This window comes from Chlorocebus sabaeus, chromosome X (assembly GCF_047675955.1).
Source record: "Chlorocebus sabaeus isolate Y175 chromosome X, mChlSab1.0.hap1, whole genome shotgun sequence".
Lineage (NCBI taxonomy): Eukaryota > Metazoa > Chordata > Mammalia > Primates > Cercopithecidae > Chlorocebus > Chlorocebus sabaeus.
The window spans coordinates 86,245,010-86,266,625 of NC_132933.1; the positions used below are offsets into that span (position 1 = coordinate 86,245,010).

The following is a 21,616-nucleotide window of genomic DNA, read 5'->3' on the forward strand; positions in this document are numbered from 1 at the left end:
CTCTAAAAATACAAAAATTTGCTGGGCATGGTGGCATGCACCTGTAATCCCAGCTACTGGGGAGGCTAAGGCAGGAAAATCACTTGAACCCAGGAGGCAGAGGTTGCAGTGAGCCAAGACTGTACCATTGCACTGCAACAAGAGCGAAACTCCATCAAAAAAAGAAAGAAAGAAAGAAGAAAGGAAGGAAAAGAAAGAATGAAAGAATAAAGAAAGAAAGAAGGAAGGAAGAAGAAAGAAAGAGAGAAGGAAGGAAGGAAGGAAGGAAGGAAGGAAGGAAGGAAGGAAGGAAGGAAGGAAGGAAAGAAAGAAAAAGAAAGAAAGAAAGAAAGAAAAAGAAAGAAAGAAAGAAAGAAAGAAAGAAAGAAAGAAAGAAAGAGAAAGAAAGAAAGAAAGAAAGAAAGAAAGAAAGAAAGAAAGAAAGAAAGAAAGAAAGAAAGAGAGAAAGAAAGAGAGAAAGAAAGAAAGAGAGAGAAAGACAGGAGGGAAAGGCCTTCTGTTCATTTCCTAAGTCTTGATATGGGGTTTTGGCACCGAGCCTGCCTTGCCTACACAGAGGTTTCAAAGCCATGGTTAGAGAGACATGTCAGAGTTTAGGACACATGATGTTTATTAGGTGGGTGGAGCTCTAGAAACCAAATGAAATAGGATGTCTCAGACCCTCAAATGCCAGCAGCAGCTGGATATTTTAAATGCCTATGTTGGGAACCTAGCTCAAGAGGAGGGCTACTTCTTGGTTCTTACCAATGTTTTTCTGTTTTGTGGGCAAAAAGGGACATAAGAAAGTTGTCCACGGCAGTATCCTGGCCCTGTTACTGTGGTGCTTAACTTCCTGGTCATGAAGGCTATGAGAATACTGATGTTTTTTGTTCTCAATGAGAAGAGTGCATAGCAAGGGGAGGGAAGCATGCCTACTGAGGACAACACCATGGGCCAGCGATCAAATCAGCACAGAAGACAGTATGTTTATCTTATGCAAATATGGATCTTGTAGCCCACTTTCTTTGGAATGAAGGAATGGGAAAGAATGGCCCAGTTGATGATGGAAAAAAGGTGCACTTAGGGAATGCCAGCTAGAATTACTTAACCTATCGCTTTTGGGGGACCTTTGAGTGGAGGAGTGGTGGTCTCTCAAGGTACACATGTACACTCTCCTCTCTTCTGACTAAGAGTATACATTTAGGACTTTGGCACCTTTGGAAACCACTTGAAATTCACCCTAGTATGAAGTCATGAGTAAGTAAAAGAACTCATGCTACATTTCTCTTTGAGTAGGATAAGCCCCTTGTATGAATTACTTGAGCCCCTTCATTAAAATTCCTCTTTGTAAAAGATAACCTTTCTGCATACTTAACTCTGTCTTATTGTGTATAGCTCTTTAGAATGGCTTGATGGACCTTAGCTCCTTTAACCCTCTCAAGAGCTATATATGGTAGGTGAAGAACATACTATCCTTTTTGCTTAGATTAAGTAACTGAGGCCAGAAAAGATAAAGTGATCCATCCCAGATTGTAGATTGAAAGGGTAAGAGCCAGGTGTGGTGAACAGCCATCCCACTTTGCCCAGAACTATTCCAGTTTTAGCACTGAAAGTTCCATGTACTAGGAAACCCCTTCCTCCTGAGCAACAGGATTATTTGCTGTCCTATAGCCAGGATTAGAATCTATATATCCTAATTCTCAGTCCAAGGCTAGCTCTACTGCTATATGCATCTGTATTCCAAGAACTATTATCTGAGTAATGTTTCCCTTTCTGTGCACTTTTGTGCACCAAAATATGTCTACATGCTGGGTCATTCTCCCCCCCCCCCCCCCATTCTGCCTAAGACAGAAGCTACGGCAGCTATTGGTCCTCAGAGGGACTGAGGCCACTGTTGGCAAAGAGAAACCATGTTTCAGCTTTCTCAATTATAAAATAAAGATGATAATCCCTATACTGCTTACCTCACATGGATGTTGTGTAGATCAAATAATAATGGATGTGAAAGTACTTTCTAAATTGTTATGATCTGTTTGCACATGATGGATTGTGATTATTCTTTACCTCCTGGGCAGAAGCCAACTCCTTGTCTTATTATTCTCTTTACAAATTCAGCTATTGGTATAGCCACTGACTGTGAATTTGAGCAAATTGCTTGGTCTCTTTGCCTCAGTTTCTTCATCTGTAAAATGTAGCTAACAATAATTCTTAATATGATTGTCTTGAGAATTGAATGAGTTACTACATGCAAAGCATTTACTAGAGCTCATGTCACATGGTCAGAGCTATATAAGCATTAACTCTTTTGTGTTGGCTTCCTCAGCCCTACTATCTCAGATCTAGATACTAGATTAAGTGGACCCAGAAGCCAAGTGACATGGAAATCACTAATTATAGTCCCTTCCCACTAGCTTGCTAGTTCTTGTGTTCTGTACCCACAGCCTTCCCACCATGGATTGCCAAGAAAATGAGTACTGGGACCAATGGGGACGGTGTGTCACCTGCCAACGGTGTGGTCCTGGACAGGAGCTATCCAAGGTAAAGTTCTCCTATTCAATACACTTATTTTTGTTGCATCTTAGGAACCAGCCCGGCAACTGAAAGAGGCCAAGATTAGGGGAGTCAGCCCTACTTATAACTAATCCAGTTTAGCAGGTAAAACCTGGGATCCACAGAGTATGCAATAGCAGTCATGATTCCAGCACGAAGTCAGCCTAGCAGGATCAGGGTCAAGGGAAGTTTCCATGAGATAACAGAGTATTTCAAGAAGAGATGTGTAATGCAGAGACCCATGAGGACTGTTCAGCATTAGGGAAATCTGTCAACTAAAGCAAGGCACAACCACATGGTGTTCAAGAGCCAGATATCAGGTCTTATAAATGAGAAAGAGAGAAGAATCAAGAAGGCCTCTGTTCTAGAGGGTCTGCACTACTGAGGAAGCTGTGCAATGGAGAATTTAGGGATAGGGAACCAGGGAGGGTCTAAAATCCCAATTAAAGGTAAAGATCAGAACAAAATGGCCAGTAAGGCAGAGACTTTATGTAACTTACTTGTTTTCAAGTCTGGATCTGCTTAATTGTTCTTTCCTCAGGTCCCTTGTTGGTCCCTGAACCTGGGGGTGGTATTAAATTTTGGCTGCAGCTGGGGCTACAGAGGCCAGAAGCAAGAAGCTATCAGATGGTTTCTGCATACTCACACCCTATTTTATGCAATTTTTGTTCATTCAGCAGTTGCTTACTGAACACTTACAAAGTGGCAGGCATGGTTGTAAACACCATGGATATGGCAAAACAGAAAAAATTAATTGCCATCATGGACCTTACCTTCTATTATTAGTGAAAAAATAATAATCGAGACACATACAAAGATAAATGAAGAATCTAGATGTGAAGATATGAGAATAATAAAATTAAGGTGACTGGGTGGCTACTTCAGATTATGAAACAAGGAAAGGTCTCCTTAAGGAGACACCTTCTGGGGAGAGGATACTAGTGCAGAGTCCCAAGGTGAAAATGAACTAGGCATTTTGAAGGAAAAGGAGGAAGGTTAGTGCAATGAGTGTATGGTGAATGAGAGGGAGGGTGGTTTACAAAGAGATCAGAGAGAAAAGTATGGACCAGACCAGATAGCGGCTTGAGGTCTATGAGAAATTTTCCTTTTTCTCTAAGTGCACTAGGAGCTCTTTGGAGGGTTTTTGGTTGGGCAGTTACAGGAACCTGTGGCTGGAAAACAACATAGTAATTATCTAGCCCACTTTATTCCTACCTTTGTATTTTTAAAAATGAAGAGAATAAGGCACAGGGATATCAAGGGATACAAGCACTAATTTTAAGTTTTTACACATGGCATTATGTCCCACAGTGGGGTACCCACATGATTGATAAAGGATCACAGTACCAAGGAAAGATCGCCAGAGGTTAGGTCATGCTGGACTTTAAAATAGATATTAAAGCTTATATATATGTAATATAGATACACATGGGCATGAGTCCCATCTTTGCTCTGGGCCAATTATTTCACTTCAGAATCAATTAAGATGTAGTAACTTGAAATTAATATAAAATTTAATCATGACACGAACCATAAGTATATTTATTTACGTAATGAAGTCTGGAGACAGGCAGTCTTTTTGCTTGTTGGACAGATCAGCAATGTTATCAAGGACTCAGCCTCTTTTCATCCTTAATTTTGGACCTCTTGCTGTTTTGTTCTCATTATTGTGGCCTCATGATTGCAAAACTCAAAGCATCATATCTTCATACAATAGTCAAAGTCAGGAATCAGGGGCAAGGTCAAAATAGCTTGCCTATTTTTGGGAAGAAGTCTTTTCCCAGAAGCTGTCCAACAGATTTTTCCTTATATCTTATGGTCCAGAACTGGGTGATGTAGCTATCTCTAACTGGAATAGAGTTTGGGAAATAAGTATCTAGCCAATGAGAATGGGATTGTATGATTAAGACCAATCAAGAATCCGTTCTGGAGGCTGGTCATCATGCTACCTAGAATGAAATCAGTGTTTTCGTAGTAAGGAGGAAGAGGGGCAATTGTTCGAATAAGCAGCTAGAAGCATCTGACAGCCCTTTTTAAAGTTACTTTTATTTACTTTTAAATTTTATTTATGAATTATAAACATCACCGTAAGTAAATTATTGCTTTCTGCAGGACATTTTTCTTGACATATAATTGCCGAGCTAAATAATGCATATGATTTTAAGACTCTTGAAATAGATCAGCAGATAATACTTCTGAATTTTGTTTATGACAATTTCCACTACCATTACATTTATTTTCAACAGTGCATAGAATTCCTGTTGCGACCCTCTGTTGGGGATCCCTGGCTTCCCGCAACAAATCCCTATGTCCCAGAAGCCTAACCGCAAATGAATAATACATATTTTCATCATCTATTAATTTTATGCCTTCCTTTTAATATTAATTACTAATTTATGAGGACTTTATGAGAATTTTGATTTTTTTTTCTATTTGATAGGAGAAATGTACCAACTTTACTGTGTTTATTTGCCCATTTGCCTTTCCAATTTTGTGATCTGCTTCTGATTGTTTCTCTTTCTATTCTTTCTACTTATTATTTATTGCTCTTTGTCTACTCACATAAGAAACCTAAGTAGACAGACATATAGTAGATAACAGAGTATTTAAAAAATCATTTATATAAGAGACTTAGACTCCCATACAATAATAATGGGAGACTTCAACACCCCACTGTCAACATTAGACAGATCAATGAGGCAGAAAGTTAACAAGGATATCCAGGAATTGAACTCATCTCTGCACCAAGCAGACCTAATAGACATCTACAAAGCTCTCCACCCCAAATCAACAGAATATACATTCTTCTCAGCACCACATTGCACTTATTCCAAAATTGACCACATAATTGGAAATAAAGCACTCCTCAGCAAATGTAAAAGAACAGAAATTATAACAAACTGTCTCTCAGACCACAGTGCAATCAAACTAGAACTCAGGACTAAGAAACTCAATAAAACCACTCAACTACATGGAAACTGAACAACCTGCTTCTGAATGACTACTGGGTACATAACGAAATGAAGGAAGAAATAAAGATGTTCTTTGAAACCAATGAGAACAAAGATACAACATACCAGAATCTCTGGGACACATTTAAAGCAGTGTGTAGAGGGAAATTTATAGTACTAAATGCCCACAAGAGAAAGCAGGAAAGATCTAAAATTGACACCCTAACATCTCAATTAAAAGAACTAGAGAAGCAAGAGCAAACACATTCAAAAGCTAGCAGAGGGCAAGAAATAACTAAGATCAGAGCAGAACTGAAGGAGATACAGACACAAAAAAATTCTCTAAAAAATCAATGAATCCAGGAGTTGGTTTTTTGAAAAGATCAACAAAATTGATAGACCACTAGCAAGACTAATAAAGAAGAAAAGGAGAAGAATCAAATAGATGCAATAAAAAATGTTAAAGGGGATATCACCACCGACCCCACAGAAATACAAACTACCATGAGAGAATACTATAAACAGCTCTATGCAAATAAATTAGAAAATCTAGAAGAAATGGTTGATTTCTTGGACACTTGCACTCTCCTAAGACTAAACCAGGAATAAGTTGAATCCCTGAATAGGTCAATAGTAGGCTCTGAAATTGAGGCAATAATTAATAGCCTACCAACCAAAAAAGTCCAGGACCAGATGGATTCACAGCTGAATTCTACCAGAGGTACAAGGAGGAGCTGGTACCATTCCTTCTGAAACTATTCCAATCAATAGAAAAAGAAAGAATCCTCCCTAACTCATTTTATGAGGCCAGTATCATCCTAATACCAAAGCCTGGCAGAGACACAACCAAAAAAGAGAATTTTAGACCAATATCCCTGATGAACATCGATGCAAAAATCCTCAATAAAATGCTAGCAAACCAAATCCTGCAGCACAGCAAAAAGCTTATCCACCATGATCAAGTGAGCTTCATCCCTGCGATGCAAGGTTGGTTCAACATATGCAAATCAATAAACGTAATCCAGCATATAAACAGAAACAAAGACAAAAACCACATGATTATCACAATAGATGCAGAAAAGGCCTTTGACAAAATTCAACAGCCCTTCATGGTAAAACCTCTCAATAAATTTGGTATTGATGAAACTTATCTCAAAATAATAAGAGCTATTTATGACAAACCCACAGCCAATATCATACTGAATGGGCAAAAACTGGAAGCATTCCCTTTGAAAACTAGCACAAGACAGGGATGCCCTCTCTCACCACTCCTATTCAACATAGGGTTGGAAGTTCTGGTTAGGGCAATCAGGGAAGAGAAAGAAATCAAGGGTATTCAGTTAGGAAAAGAAGAAGTCAAATTGTCCCTGTTTTCAGATGACATGATTGCATATTTAGAAAACCCCATCATCTCAGCTCAAAATCTCGTTAAGCTGATAAGAAACTTCAGCAAAGTCTCAGGATACAAAATGAATGTGCAAAAATCACAAGCATTCTTATATACCAATAAAAGAAAAACAGAGCCAAATCATGAATGAACTCCTATTCGCAATTGCTTCAAAGAGAATAAAAGACCTAGGAATCCAACTTACAAGGGATGTAAAGGACCTCTTCAAGGAGAACTACAAAACATTGCTCAGTGGAATAAAAGAGGACACAAACAAATGGAAGAACATACCATGCTCATGGATACGAAGAATCAATATCATGAAAATGGCCATACTGCCTAAGGTAATTTATAGATTCAATGCCATCCCCATCAAGCTACCAATGAGTTTCTTCACAGAATTGGAAAAAACTGCTTTAAAGTTCATATGGAACCAAAAAAGAGCCCGCATCTCCAAGACAATCCTAAGTCAAAAGAACAAAGCTGGAGGCATCTCTCTACCTGACTTCAAACTATACTACAAGGCTACAGTAACCAAAACAGCATGGTACTGGTACCAAAACAGAGATATAGACCAATGGAACAGAACCGAGTCATCAGAAGTTATACTACACATCTACAGCCATCTGATCTTTGACAAACCTGAGAGAAACAAGAAATGGGGAAAGGATTCCCTATTTAATAAATGGTGCTGGGAAAATTGGCTAGCCATAGGTAGAAAGCTGAAACTGGATTCTTTCCTTACTCCTTATACGAAAATTAATTCAAGATGGTTTAGAGACTTAAATGTTAGACCTAATACCTTAAAAACCCTAGAAGAAAACCTAGGCAATACCATTCAGGACATAGGCATGGGCAAGGATTTCATGTCTAAAACACCAAAAGCAATGGCAACAAAAGCCAAAATTGACAAATGGGATCTAATTAAACTGAACAGCTTTTGCACAGCAAAAGAAACTACCATCAGAGTGAACAGGCAACCTACAGAATGGGAGAAAATTTTTGCAATCTACTCACCTGACAAAGGGCTAATATCCAGAACCTACAAAGAACTCAAACAAATTTACAAGAAACAAACAAACAACCCCATCAAAAAGTGGGCAAAGGATATGAACAGACATTTTGCAAAAGAAGACATGCATACAGCCAACAGACACATAAAAAAATGCTTTCTCTGTTTCTGTGTTTGTTTTCTCTGTTTTTTGTCCCTCTATTTGTCTTTTCTTGCCTTCCTTGTGTGTTACATGAACATTTTGTTTAAGATTTCATCATGATTTATTTGTAGTTTTTTTGAGTGTATCTTTTTATATCATTTTATTAGAGGTGGTTCTGAATATTACATGAAAAACTAACACATTACTTTTTCAGTGTCAGCTGGTATCAACATTTTGCCATTTCAAGTGAAGTATTGAAATATCTGTTCCATTTAGATTTCTTTACTTTCCCCACTTTTAAATATCATTGTCACAAATATCAGATATAATTTTTGTTAAATTTGCTTTATTCATCAACTGTGATTTATAAAATGTATGAAGAGAAAGACAGTGCATTTTATACACCCATATTTTTTCTCTCCCAGTGTTCCTTCCTTCCTGATGCACCAAGATTTCTTCTTTTATCACTTCCACTCTTTTTTAAATCATTTCATTTCTGTTTATGAACTCCCTTTAGCATTATTTAAGGGTAGGCCTACTAGCAACTCATTATGTTAGTTTTCCTTTGCCTGAGAATGTTTTTATGTACCTTCATTTCTGAGGATACTTTCACTGGATATAAATTTGCAGTTGGCAGTTATTTTATTTCAGTACTTTAAAAATGTAATTCTTCCTTCTGGCTTCCATGGCTTCTGATAGAAACACACTGTCGTATCATTTGAATGGATATTTTTCTATAGATGATGTCATTTCTTCTTAGCTATTTTCAATATTTTTTATTTTCTTTAGTTTTCAGAAGTTTTATTATGATGTGTGTTGGTGTGCATTTCTTTGGATGTATTCTATTTGGGGTCTGTTAATCCTCTTTAACTTGTAGATCTTTTACCAAATTTGTGAAGTTTTCTACCAATTTGTTTGAAAATATTTTTAGATAAACATTTTTAAAATTTTTATTTTCATAAGATTCTGAGAATATGATTGTTTTATATTTTGTTATAGTCTCATAGGTTCTTGAGGCTTTGTTAATTTTGTTTTATTTTGCCGTTTTCTCCCTGTTGTTAATATTGCATAAATTCTATCATTCTATCCTCAAGTTCACTGTTTCTATCATCTGTCTCTTCTCTACTACTGAGCCCATCCAGTGAGTTTTTAAAATTTCTGTCATTTTATTTTTAATAATTGCCATCTGCTTATTTAAAAAAATACTTCTATTTCTTTGATGAGGTTTTCTATTTTTAAGAGAATTTTAAATTGTTTTTTAAAACATTGTTATTATAGGTGCTTTAGAATCCTTGTTCAATCATTCCAACATCTGCTTTATCTAAGAGTTGCTGTCAGTTAATTGACTTTTCTCATTCATGTTGTGATTTTCTTTATTCTTATTTTCATGGGTGTTTTTTCATTGAGTTCTTGACATTTTGTCATTTATGTCAGGAGACTCGGGGTCATATTTAAATCTTTTACTTTATCAGGCAGCCATCTGTTTAGGTTTAGCATACAGGTTTTAGCCTATGTTTGTGAGCTGCAGTTCTAAAGACTATTTAATTTCCAGGACCTTTGTAGTGTGATTTGTAATCTGTGGGGTTTATCTTTGCTGCCTCAGGTATAGAAGATTTCCTGGGCCAGGTCACTGGTCCATCTAGGTCAGCATAAAGAAGTGTCTGAGTTGTGGAGTCAAAGAACATTTCCCATACTGTACTACTTGTTATTAGTAGCATACCACTTACCAGTATACCCCAGCCACCTGTTCCTATGTGGGGGAAAAGAATCTCAGACCCACAGAACAAAGAAATATTTGAGCTGGGTACTTATGGTGGAATCTCTGGTGCCCCCTGCATCCTATTGTCTCTAGTTGTGGGTGGGGAATCTCAGGCCCATGGGGAAGAGGCTTCTCAGGCAAACAATTTGTGCCTCAATTTTGCTTATTTGTGAAACATGGATTATAATGCACCCTTATAAGGTTTTATAAATAAACAAGTATATACATTCATGAGTGTGTGGAGTTTTGTATAATTGATTCAATTATTTAGTCACAATATTCAGAATAGCATCCTCACACATTGTAGTTGCTTCAACAATGTTTTCTGAGTTAACCAATAAAATAAAAGGGAGTGCTAACCAATTAATCAATCAATCAGTCACTCAACTTATTGGTTAACTTTCAATAAATGCTTGCTTGCTTTTGTCATTCCCTTCTCTAGCAAGGGAGTAAGTCAGGAGTCAGGCACAGGTCTTCTGATTCCATTGCTATAGACAGAATAAAAACTTGCTTTCCAGAAGAACAATACCTAAAGTTCATCTGTTCGTTGAAGGATTATTATGTTCTAGGCATGGTGACAAACACTGCACACAACCCACACACAGAGCTATATATGTATCTCTGTGTTTGTGTGTGTGTGTGTGTGTATCTGGTTAAGAGACATCCTTTATCTAAATAAGAGCTGTTTGTGTTTCTTTTTCTGTGAATGTACGTTTAGTTTCTTATAAGGTTGTTGTTGTTAATTTATACTAGCTCTGTATTTTAGGAATATAAATCTTTAGTCTGTGATATGGTGTACATCTGTTTACTAGTTCGTTATTTATCTTCTAATTTTGCTTATGAATCTTTTACCCTGAAACTTTTTTAAAATTTTTTTTTTTAATTTATTTATTATTATTAAACTTCAAGTTGTAGGGTACATGTGCACAACGTGCAGGTTTGCTACATATGTATACTTCTGCCATGTTGGTGTGCTGCACCCATCAACTCGTCATTTACATCAGGTATAACTCCCAATGCAATCCCTCCCCCCTCCCCCATCCCCATGATAGGCCCCGGTGTGTGATGTTCCCCTTCCCGAGTCCAAGTGATCTCATTGTTCAGTTCCCACCTACGAGTGAGAACATGCGGTGTTTGGTTTTCTGTTCTTGTGATAGTTTGCTAAGAATGATGGTTTCCAGCTGCATCCATGTCCCTACAAAGGACACAAACTCATCCTTTTTTATGGCTGCATAGTATTCCATGGTGTATATGTGCCACATTTTCTTAATCCAATCTGTCACTGATGGACATTTGGGTTGATTCCAAGTCTTTGCTATTGTGAATAGTGCTGCAATAAACATACGTGTGCATGTGTCCTTATAGCAGCATAATTTATAATCCTTTGGGTATATACCCAGTAATGGGATGGCTGGGTCATATGGTACATCTAGTTCTAGATCCTTGAGGAATCGCCATACTGTTTTCCATAATGGTTGAACTAGTTTACACTCCCACCAACAGTGTAAAAGTGTTCCTATTTCTCCACATCCTCTCCAGCACCTGTTGTTTCCTGACTTTTTAATGATCGCCATTCTAACTGGTGTGAGATGGTATCTCATTGTGGTTTTGATTTGCATTTCTCTGATGGCCAGTGATGATGAGCATTTTTTCATGTGTCTGTTGGCTGTATGAATGTCTTCTTTTGAGAAATGTCTGTTCATATCCTTTGCCCACTTTTGGATGGGGTTGTTTGTTTTTTTCTTGTAAATTTGTTGGAGTTCTTTGTAGGTTCTGGATATTAGCCCTTTGTCAGATGAGTAGATTGCAAAAATTTTCTCCCATTCTGTAGGTTGCCTGCTCACTCTGATGGTAGTTTCTTTTGCTGTGCAGAAGCTCTTTAGTTTGATGAGATCCCATTTGTCAATTTTGGCTTTTGCTGCCGTTGCTTTTGGTGTTTTAGACATGAAGTCTTTGCCCATGCCTATGTCCTGAATGGTACTACCTAGGTTTTCCTCTAGGATTTTTATGGTATTAGGTCTAACATTTAAGTCTCTAATCCATCTTGAATTAATTTTCGTATAAGGAGTAAGGAAAGGATCCAGTTTCAGCTTTCTACTTATGGCTAGCCAGTTACTCCTATTCAACATAGTGTTGGAAGTTCTGGCTAGGGCAATCAGGCAAGAGAAAGAAATCAAGGGGATTCAGTTAGGAAAAGAAGAAGTCAAATTGTCCCTGTTTGCAGACGACATGATTGTATATTTAGAAAACCCCATTGTCTCAGCCCAAAATCTCCTTAAGCTGATAAGCAACTTCAGCAAAGTCTCAGGATACAAAATTAATGTGCAAAAATCACAAGCATTCTTATACACCAGTGACAGTCAAACAGAGAGCCAAATCAGGAATGAACTTCCATTCACAATTGCTTCAAAGAGAATAAAATACCTAGGAATCCAACTTACAAGGGATGTAAAGGACCTCTTCAAGGAGAACTACAAACCACTGCTCAGTGAAATCAAAGAGGACACAAACAAATGGAAGAACATACCATGCTCATGGATAGGAAGAATCAATATCGTGAAAATGGCCATACTGCCCAAGGTAATTTATAGATTCAATGCCATCCCCATCAAGCTACCAATGAGCTTCTTCACAGAATTGGAAAAAACTGCTTTAAAGTTCATATGGAACCAAAAAAGAGCCCGCATCTCCAAGACAATCCTAAGTCAAAAGAACAAAGCTGGAGGCATCACGCTACCTGACTTCAAACTATACTACAAGGCTACAGTAACCAAAACAGCATGGTACTGGTACCAAAACAGAGATATAGACCAATGGAACAGAACAGAGTCCTCAGAAATAATACCACACATCTACAGCCATCTGATCTTTGACAAACCTGAGAGAAACAAGAAATGGGGAAAGGATTCCCTATTTAATAAAATTTTTATGTAATTAGATCTATCTATCTTTCCTTTATTGATTCTGGACTTTGAATTGCAGTTAGAGAAAATTTCTCCACTCCCAGATTAAAGAGAAATGTATTTATATTTTGTTTTGGTATTTTTTGGTTTTAATTTTTATGTATAAATTTCTGATCTATTTTGAATTTACTCTGGTGTATAGTGTGAGGAATGTATCTAATTTCATGATTTTTCATACTGTCATTCAGTTATACAACATAACCTATTTAAAAAAACAGCTATTCTCCATTGCTTTGAGATATTCCCTTTGTTCATTTGGTCAGCTCATGTAACCTTAACAAACCTATAAGTTAGATAGCATTATTTACAATTGGATTGACGAGAAAATTCAGGCCCAATGACTTGTCCAAGGTCACATCACTGGTCAGTGATAGAAGTGAGAGTTACAGATAGGTCTTCATTACCGTGGATCAGGGATTTTCGTCACTACATCATATTTCCTAATAGTTTGACCCTCAGCTCACTGTTTTAAGCAGATATGGAAGCTATCAGCATTCCAATGGTGCACATAAGGTAGCAGAGATTACAAGAAACCCTTTGCCTTTTCAAGAAACTTAGAGTAAAATGGCTAGCCCTCATATCAGATCCCATTGGCAGATGGGATCATTGTGAGTGAGGCTGCAAGGCATTGAGTAAAGCCTGAGTGGGCAAACACAGGGACAGAATGGCAGGAGTATTTAGAGCCTGCCTGATGCTCACTTTTTCCACCTCCTGGGAAAGTATAACTTAAATATTAGTTCAGGTAATACTAACTGCTGTAACAAATACTAAAGTTTGGTGACATAACAGGTTAAGGGTTTATTCCTGAATGTAATTCCAATCCATGTTGGGGAGTAGGAGGATTCTTCTCAGCCATTGTGGAAGCCAGGCTTATGGGAGCTCTGTATTTTTTAAACAGCCTTATTAAACTACAGTTCACCTACCAGGCAATTCACCCATGTAAGTTTATAATTCATGGTTTTTTGTATACTGCATTATAATTTTTAAGGTTGTGGTAAAATATATAATCTCAAATTTGCTGTATTAGCCACTGTAAGTGTATAATTCAGTAGCATTAATCATATTCACAATGTTATGCAACCATCATCCCGTTATTTCTAAGACTTTTTATTACCCCAATACAATCTCTGTATGCGTTAAGCAATAACTCCCAATTTCTCCCTCCCCAAAGTACCTGATAGCCTCTACTCTCTATCTCTACAAATTTTCCTATTCTAGATATTTCATATCAGTGGAATCATATTTTTTCATGCAATTACCTTTACCAGAGATATTTACTCTTTGTATGGCTTTGGGTTACTGTCCATTGTCTGTTCATTTCAGCCTGAAGGATTCCCTTCTTATAGTCAGGTCTAGTGATATCAATCAGCTGTTGTTTATCTAGGGATGTTTTAATTATTCCTTTATTTTTGAAGAATTTTTTGCTGTATATAGAGTTCTTGGTTAACAGTTTATTTGTTTAGGCACTTATATATGTCATCTCACGGACTTTAAGTCTCTGCACTTTGTGATGAGAAATATGCTTTGACTCTTACTGAGAATACCTTTACTTGACAAATAATTTCACTCTTCATTTTCAATATTTTCTTTTTGTTTTCAGCTATCAACATTTTGTTGATAGGGTATCTCAGCATGGGTCTCTTTATGTTTACTCTGCTTGGAGTTTCTTGAGCATCTTGGATGGGTAAATTTATGTCTTTCATCAAATTTGAGAAGTTTTAAGCCATTATTTCTTCAAATAGTGATTCTCGTTCCTCATCTCCCTATTTTTTTTTTCTGGGAATCCCATAATGCATATATTGGCCACCTACATGATGTTCCACAAGTTCCTTATGTTCTGTTTACTTTCTTCTCCTCAGACTTGATAATTTAAATTGTCCTACATTCAGGTTTGCTCATTTTTTCTTTTACCTACTCAAATTCTCTAGTGAAGTTTTCATTTCATTTATCTTACTTTTTAGTTCCAGCATTTATGTTTGGTTCCTTTTTACAATTTTTCTTTACCAATATTCTCACTTTGTTTATATATTTGTTTCCTGATTTCTTTTAATTCTTTGTCCATGTTTGTCTTTGAGCAAATTTAAGATGATTCTTTTAGTCTTTGTCTACTAAGTGCAATGTCTGGGCTTCCTCAAGAATAGTCTCAGTTCTTTCTTTTTCTTGTTCCTTTGAATGGGCCACAGTTGCCTGTTTCTTTTTACACTGTGTGATTTACTTTTTGTTGTTAAAAACTGGGCAGTTTTGTATTGTAATGAAGTAACTCTGGAAGTTAGATTGCCCCTCTTCCTCACATTTACCTGTTATATTTTTGTTTATTTTTGTTTTTTTGTTTTTTTCCTAGATTTGTGTTGTTGAAGGCTATAGTAGTCCTTCTGTTATTATTATTATTATTATTATTATTTTGTTTGAGACTGGGTGTTGCTCTGTCACCCCGACTGGAGTGTGGTGTCATGGTTATTGCTGACTGCAGCCTCCACTTCCTGGACTCTAGCGATCCTCCCAACTTAGCCACCTGAGTAGCTGGGACCACAGGTGCATGCCACCATGCCCAACTAATTTTTGTATTTTTGGTAGAGACAGGGCTTTGCCATGTTGCCTAGGCTAGTACTCCATTTGTTTAGGTGTTTTTCCAAACTATTTTTGTAGGGACTATTTTTTGTCGTGCATCGTCATTGAAACCTATGTTAATTTAGCTCATGTTCAGCTAATGTTTGGACAGCAATTTCATTGAATGTTAAAAGTTAAAAAATGACCACAACCACCAAAATAAAAAATAGTCACACACTTCTATCACATTTTTAGATTGGCTCTGTGCTGAGGCACTCCTTAAACAGTTAGCCAGATGTGCACTTAACTTAGGGATCAGCCTGACATGTAAGCTTTAGGTCTCCACTAGTATTTTGTGAGCATGTGTCTTGTATGCACATACCTTTCTAAATTCCTCCACGTGGATACTTTTGAATGTCCTTATTTCTAAAGGAACCCCCGCCCAGCTTTTGCTTCCAGATTCAGACAGTCTGTTTTATTTCTTAATCCATAATCATTGCCTTAGGCATTGTGGTTTGTTAGTTTGTCTTGCAGCATCTTGAAAGAGTGCCCATCACTTTTCCAATCTGCATTCTGAATCGAGTAGAACATACATAAATACCTTATATCAGGCCTTCAAATAGCCCTCAAAGAGGTTAGGACAGACATACACAGTAATTTGTCAATAAGTTTTGCTTAGCTCACTCTGGAATCAGGTACTGAGGTCTCACACTAGGAATACAGGCTGAGACTACTTTAAGACTTACACTACTTTAGGATTGCCACTGCTCTGCGGTGAGAGATATAACAAGTACAAGTAAAAATAGCAGAAAACTACTTTCCTATTATTTTCAAGTGGCTTTTTCTTGATTTAACATTTACATGATTCATGTAAGCTTTTGAATGCTTTCCAGAGTTCTGACAACATTGATTATGACAGTTCCTGCTTGTTTTTCTGTGTTTCTTTGGGGGCATAAGAGCTTGAAGCTGCCCACTCCTCCATTTTATCTGGTTTCCTCTATCATTCTTAATATATTTATTCCAAGGTTTCCAGCGGTGTCAGCAGGCACTGGAAAATGAATGTATGAAGAAAATTTAAGTATCACACAGGACATGTTTTTGAGTCAGGCCTGGGAATGCAAACAATATTAGTATCCGTATTTCATTGGCTAAAAATGATGCACATGCCCCCACTTCATTGCAGTGGAGTTAAAGAATATAGGCTAGTGGTGTTCCCAGGAGAAATAAAAAATAGTTTAAGTGAACAACCAGCCAGCTTCTGCTACAACTAGCATACAATTAATATCCTTCTACAACTAGAGTTGTTTCTTTGAGAAAGAGCTGTGACTGGTATCAGGCAGGAAACTTGTTCCTGTTGGGGTTAGGCTGTCAGCTTTAATAATCTTTAGAGAAGATTTATTCCAATTTACTCAGTGTTGGGACTTCTGATGCCCAGAAATTGGGGGTCGGGGGGGAAGGAGTATGGCCAAACTTAGTACCAGAGCTGAGATAGGAACCAACTGGAGTGTTTGCCTCTCATCTATACCATTGGCATTCAAACATTTTTTTACCATGACCTAGAGTAAGAAATAACCTTTTGTCACAACTCAATGTATACTTTCATGCATTTTATCTAGAAAACTTTTATAAAACAGTATTGATGTGGGTAGTGCTTATGACTATTTGTCAAATATTTCAGCTCCCCACATTCTGTCACATTGTAGAATTACATTTTCTTGTACCCTTTGTAGTTATTAATGATGATGTGATATGTACGGCCAAGGACATGTGAGTAAAGCAATATGGGTCATTTTTTGGGGAAAACTTTAAGAGCTTGTACACAGTTCAGAATGTTTCAATCATAAAAGCACAAAAATAAAGCTTCTGTAACCCTGGGTACCCCATTGAGGATGATGTACAGCAGAGTCCTCAGGAACCCCCTAGTAGGCAGATATGATGAGTGAGAAATAAACTTTTATTCTTTTAAGACACTGAGATTTAGGGTTTGATTTTTGCCATACTATAGCATAGCCTATGCTGACTGATACAAATACTTAGCTTTACTTCATTCTATATACTCTTATAGTTGATATTATTATTCTATTTTGTTTTATTTTATCTTTCAATGCTGGCTGGAAGCTAGTGAATTGGTTTTATGACTTAGTAATGGGGTTGCAAGTTGAAAAATACTACTCTGTTCATGTCCACTTGTCCCACAGGTGATCCCATCTCCAAGCTCCTATAAAGCAATATTAACATCTCTCTACAGGATTGTGGTTATGGAGAGGGTGGAGATGCCTACTGCACAGCCTGCCCTCCTCGCAGGTACAAAAGCAGTTGGGGCCACCACAGATGTCAGAGTTGCATCACCTGTGCTGTCATCAATCGTGTTCAGAAGGTCAATTGCACAGCTACCTCTAATGCTGTCTGTGGGGACTGTCTGCCCAGGTGAGCCTGCTATATGAGACCAAGCTTGTCTGGGCTTTTCTAGCTGTTGGAGGTCTCTCCCATCCTCAACTCTCAGAACCTAGTTGAAGTATTCTACCTATCAACATAATATTCAGTTTAAGCTCCAAGAAGAGAGAAGTGGTGTCTTCCCAAGATCCCTCTATAAAGTGCTTAGCACATTGTCAGTCACAGATGAGTACTTGACAGCTTTTTCATCATCATTCTCAGCCGAAGACCAAAGTTCAAGGTAAATCTCACTGTAGACTTAAAATAAGCTATGATGTACTTGGTAGCAAAGCAGTGCACCCCTCTCTTGTGGAATTAGGTCTCCTTTTGGCTACAAGGTGTGATGAATGGGGGAAGAAGTAGAGTGTCTGTCCGGGTCTCTGAGTCAGAATAAGACACAGAGGCAGATAACTCAGAATGAGGGGTGGGCACTTACTTTCAGGTTGGCAAGATTCTTAGGAGCTGCTTTCCCAGAACGAACTGGTCCACGTGCATTGCTTGGTTGATCACCCTGCCATTCCTAATTGCTCTGAACACAGGTTCTACCGAAAGACACGCATTGGAGGCCTGCAGGAGCAAGAGTGCATCCCGTGTACGAAGCAGACTCCCACCTCCGAAGTTCAATGTGTGTACCCAGTTCTCTTCTTCCCTTTTCTCCACATTCCATGGGGTGGCAACAAGATAGGGTAGTAAATACTTCCCCTATCCCCTCATACCTTTTCATGTAGAGTAGAGTAGCAAGGCAATCAGATTAGAATTCTTGTTTTACAACATATTATTTTTGCAACTCTGTGCAAATCATTCAATCTCATTGAACCTCATTTCCCACCTCTGAAAAAAGGGTGAGTCATGATAATCATTTTTCTTCATACTTTGTGTGGTGGGTGTCTAGGTCTAATGATAAAATGGATATTAGGAAGCACTTTACAAATTATAATATTTGTACACTTATGAGGTATTACTATTATACAAAGTATATAGGAGCCCTTAGAGCTGAGGACTTGTAAAAGGCTGAATGAAGAACCAGGGTCCAATCTATGCCTATATCACTATCCATTTATCTGGTCATCTGTCTTTTTTGTCTACCATCTATTTGCTTACTCACTATTTTAAAATTAGTGATATATTTTTTAAATCATGAAAAATTTCAAACATGCAGAAATATTTTTTAAGTGCAGAAAAATGTAAAATTAAAATGCAATTACCCAGCATCTATCCAAAGTTAATAAATCATAGCATTTTGCATATTTGCTTCAGATTTTTTAAAAGAATGAAGATTCCACAGAGGTAATGGAATTCTCTTTTAGATTCTCTCAGCGTCCTGTTACCTCCCTACCTCCTCAGATACAACCACTATCCTGAAATTGTATATATTCTGTTGGTAGGCTATGCTACAGTAACAAACAAACTGCAAAATTTCAGTGAATTTATACAATAAAAGTTTATTCTTTTTACTGTGCAAAGACCTTCCTACATCATTTGACCATGCACTCTAGACCATATGTCTTCCAGGTCGATGATACAGGGGAAGAGATGGAGGAGACATATTGATTCTTAACTGCCTCAGTCTGGAAGTGACACATGTCATTTCAACTCACAGTTCATTGGCCAGAAGTACTCTTATGGCCTTACTGCAAGGGCATAAGGGGAACACATGGGAGTATGTGGATAATTGGTGAGCACCATGCCTCTGCCATACTCTCCACTAATGTTTTAATACTTGGGTTCTTTTGTGATATATGTGCATATTCATAACCGATATATGCTATTATTATGTATTTTATAATGTTTTATAGAAGCGATATCAAGCTCTATGTTCTGTTTCTCAACTTTCTTTTTCCCCTCTATATTATTCATACTGATCCATAAAGGTCTCTAAGTGTTGTATAATAATGTAAGATTTTAGGATTATATCATGATTTGTTTATCTTGTGCTCTACTGATGAATGTTTTAGCTTGTTTCCATTGATCTGGATTGTATAATTAGATGTGGCATAGAAAGATCATAGGATATGTGCATCTTCAATTAATTGTACTAATTTGTACATACCAGCAGTATATACAAATTCTTTTGCCTTGTTCTTCATGATTTTGCATGCTCTAGAAAGAAGCAAAATGAGCATAGCCACCCTAATTGGGGAAGGCCCTAAGGAGAAGGGTGACAGCCTGAGGAAGTCCAGGCCCAGGGTCAGTGTGATTGTTTACTGCCCACACTAACTGACTTCCCCCATTTTTCTGTCTCACAGGTGCCTTCCAGTTGAGCTTAGTGGAGGCAGATGCACCCACAGTGCCCCCTCAGGAGGCCGCACTTGTTGCACTGGTGAGCAGCCTGCTAGTGGTGTTTACCCTGACCTTCCTGGGGCTCTTCTTCCTCTACTGCAAGCAGTTCTTCAACAGACATTGCCAGCGTGGTAAGGGTGGCTGTTTCATGTTTCACATCAATCAGGAACAAGGCTCTTATTGGCAGAATAGAGGAATGTTCTGGGGTTGAGAGATAATGGGCCTTTTCTTCTATGCTTGAAAACCCCATGAATAGTCTTCTGTTGGCCTGGGGAACTATCTGGGGCTGCAATAGAAAGCATGGGACTTCAGAGATTACTGAAGCCAACCCTGAGAGTTTAGAAGACCTGGTTCATTATGTTTCAGGGGTTTTTAAAGGAACATGGTATGGTGGGAAACCCCTCAGGAAAGGAATCTGGAGACCTAGGTTCTACATCTACCTCTAACTCACCATGAAACCTTAGACAAGTCATCTAGCCTCTTCAGACCTCTTTCTTCTTAATCTTTAAGATAAGAGACAGGATTGGATTTGTTGATTTCTGAGATTTTTTCCAATTCTTTATATCTATACTAGTAGGTATAAATTATAAAGCATGTCATGAATGAGGAAGGCTCGGCTATATCTGAGATACGACTGTAATAAAAGTGATTGAGGTCTAAGGCAACTGCTATCAGTATAATAACTTCACAAATGGGGATAACTGAAAGCCCTATGTCCAGAGGAGTCGGCAAACCTAGACTTTTTCCCTCAGATAATACTGATGTCCAAGAGGTCTAGTCCAGTCCGTATCAGATGGCCATGCAAAATTCCAGATGGAAAATCATATTTAAAGTCACAATAACATTGTTATTTCTATTAAGCACAACTTTAGCTATTAGACAAGAATGGGGGACAGAAAATCCAGCTCACTGAGGGAAAAGATGGAGGAGGTGGGAAGGTGGCTGGTCAGGACCAGGCAAAGAGTTAGAACTCCAGCCAAGAGTACCAAGGTTCAGTGCAGCTTCAGTGCCATTAAGGGAACTGAGAGTTAGGCAGGGACACTGAAACAGGAACTCAGATCAGAGAATGAAGTTGATTTATAAGAGGGAGGATAAAGTTCACTAGATAAAAGAGTGCTAAGGACTCCTTTTCATCTTTGTGTCCAAAGCAGCAGTATTTGTGTGGGAAGATCCTGCTAACGTAAATTTGCCTTAGTCATGTTGGCTCTGGGGCCTAGCAGTTGATCTTGAAAAGCCCAAGAGGTATATTTGGTTGTGCCCTGGCTTAATTGGAGATGAATATAGCATTTCATGGGCTGCAGGATACACGGGGAACACTGTTGTCCCTTTATGATTTTTCTAAAAGTCTACTTCTTGCTTGCTCCTGGGATATTGTGACTCAGGGTAGACATTCCTGTTTCTGACTTTGGAGGCCAGTGTCCCAGATAAGAGTTGTTGCTTAGGCCCTGGATGTGTGGACATGAAACAGGAACAATGAAGCATTTGGACTCCAGGGTCAAGAAGATGAAAAGGAGAGAATATCAGAGAGCTGTTTCCGGAGAGGAGAGATGGGTAACCCTTTTCTGCTCTCCTTCTATCCTGAAGATAATAATGTGGTAACCTGCTTGGAATAT

General features: G+C 38.0%; 1 protein-coding gene across 7 annotated transcripts in view; it reads left to right on the forward strand.

The window, feature by feature from the left end:
- EDA2R (ectodysplasin A2 receptor) overlaps positions 1-21,616 on the forward strand; it is a 205,503-nt gene that overhangs the window by 19,538 nt on the left and 164,349 nt on the right. For all 7 annotated transcript variants that reach the window (XM_037994675.2, XM_073013609.1, XM_007991931.3 and 4 more), the window contains 4 exons: positions 2,421-2,517; positions 17,539-17,717; positions 18,263-18,348; positions 19,970-20,134. In XM_037994675.2, coding sequence (XP_037850603.1) covers positions 2,431-2,517; positions 17,539-17,717; positions 18,263-18,348; positions 19,970-20,134 — 517 coding nt within the window. In that variant the 5' untranslated portion in view covers positions 2,421-2,430. The remainder of the gene's footprint in view (positions 1-2,420; positions 2,518-17,538; positions 17,718-18,262; positions 18,349-19,969; positions 20,135-21,616) is intronic.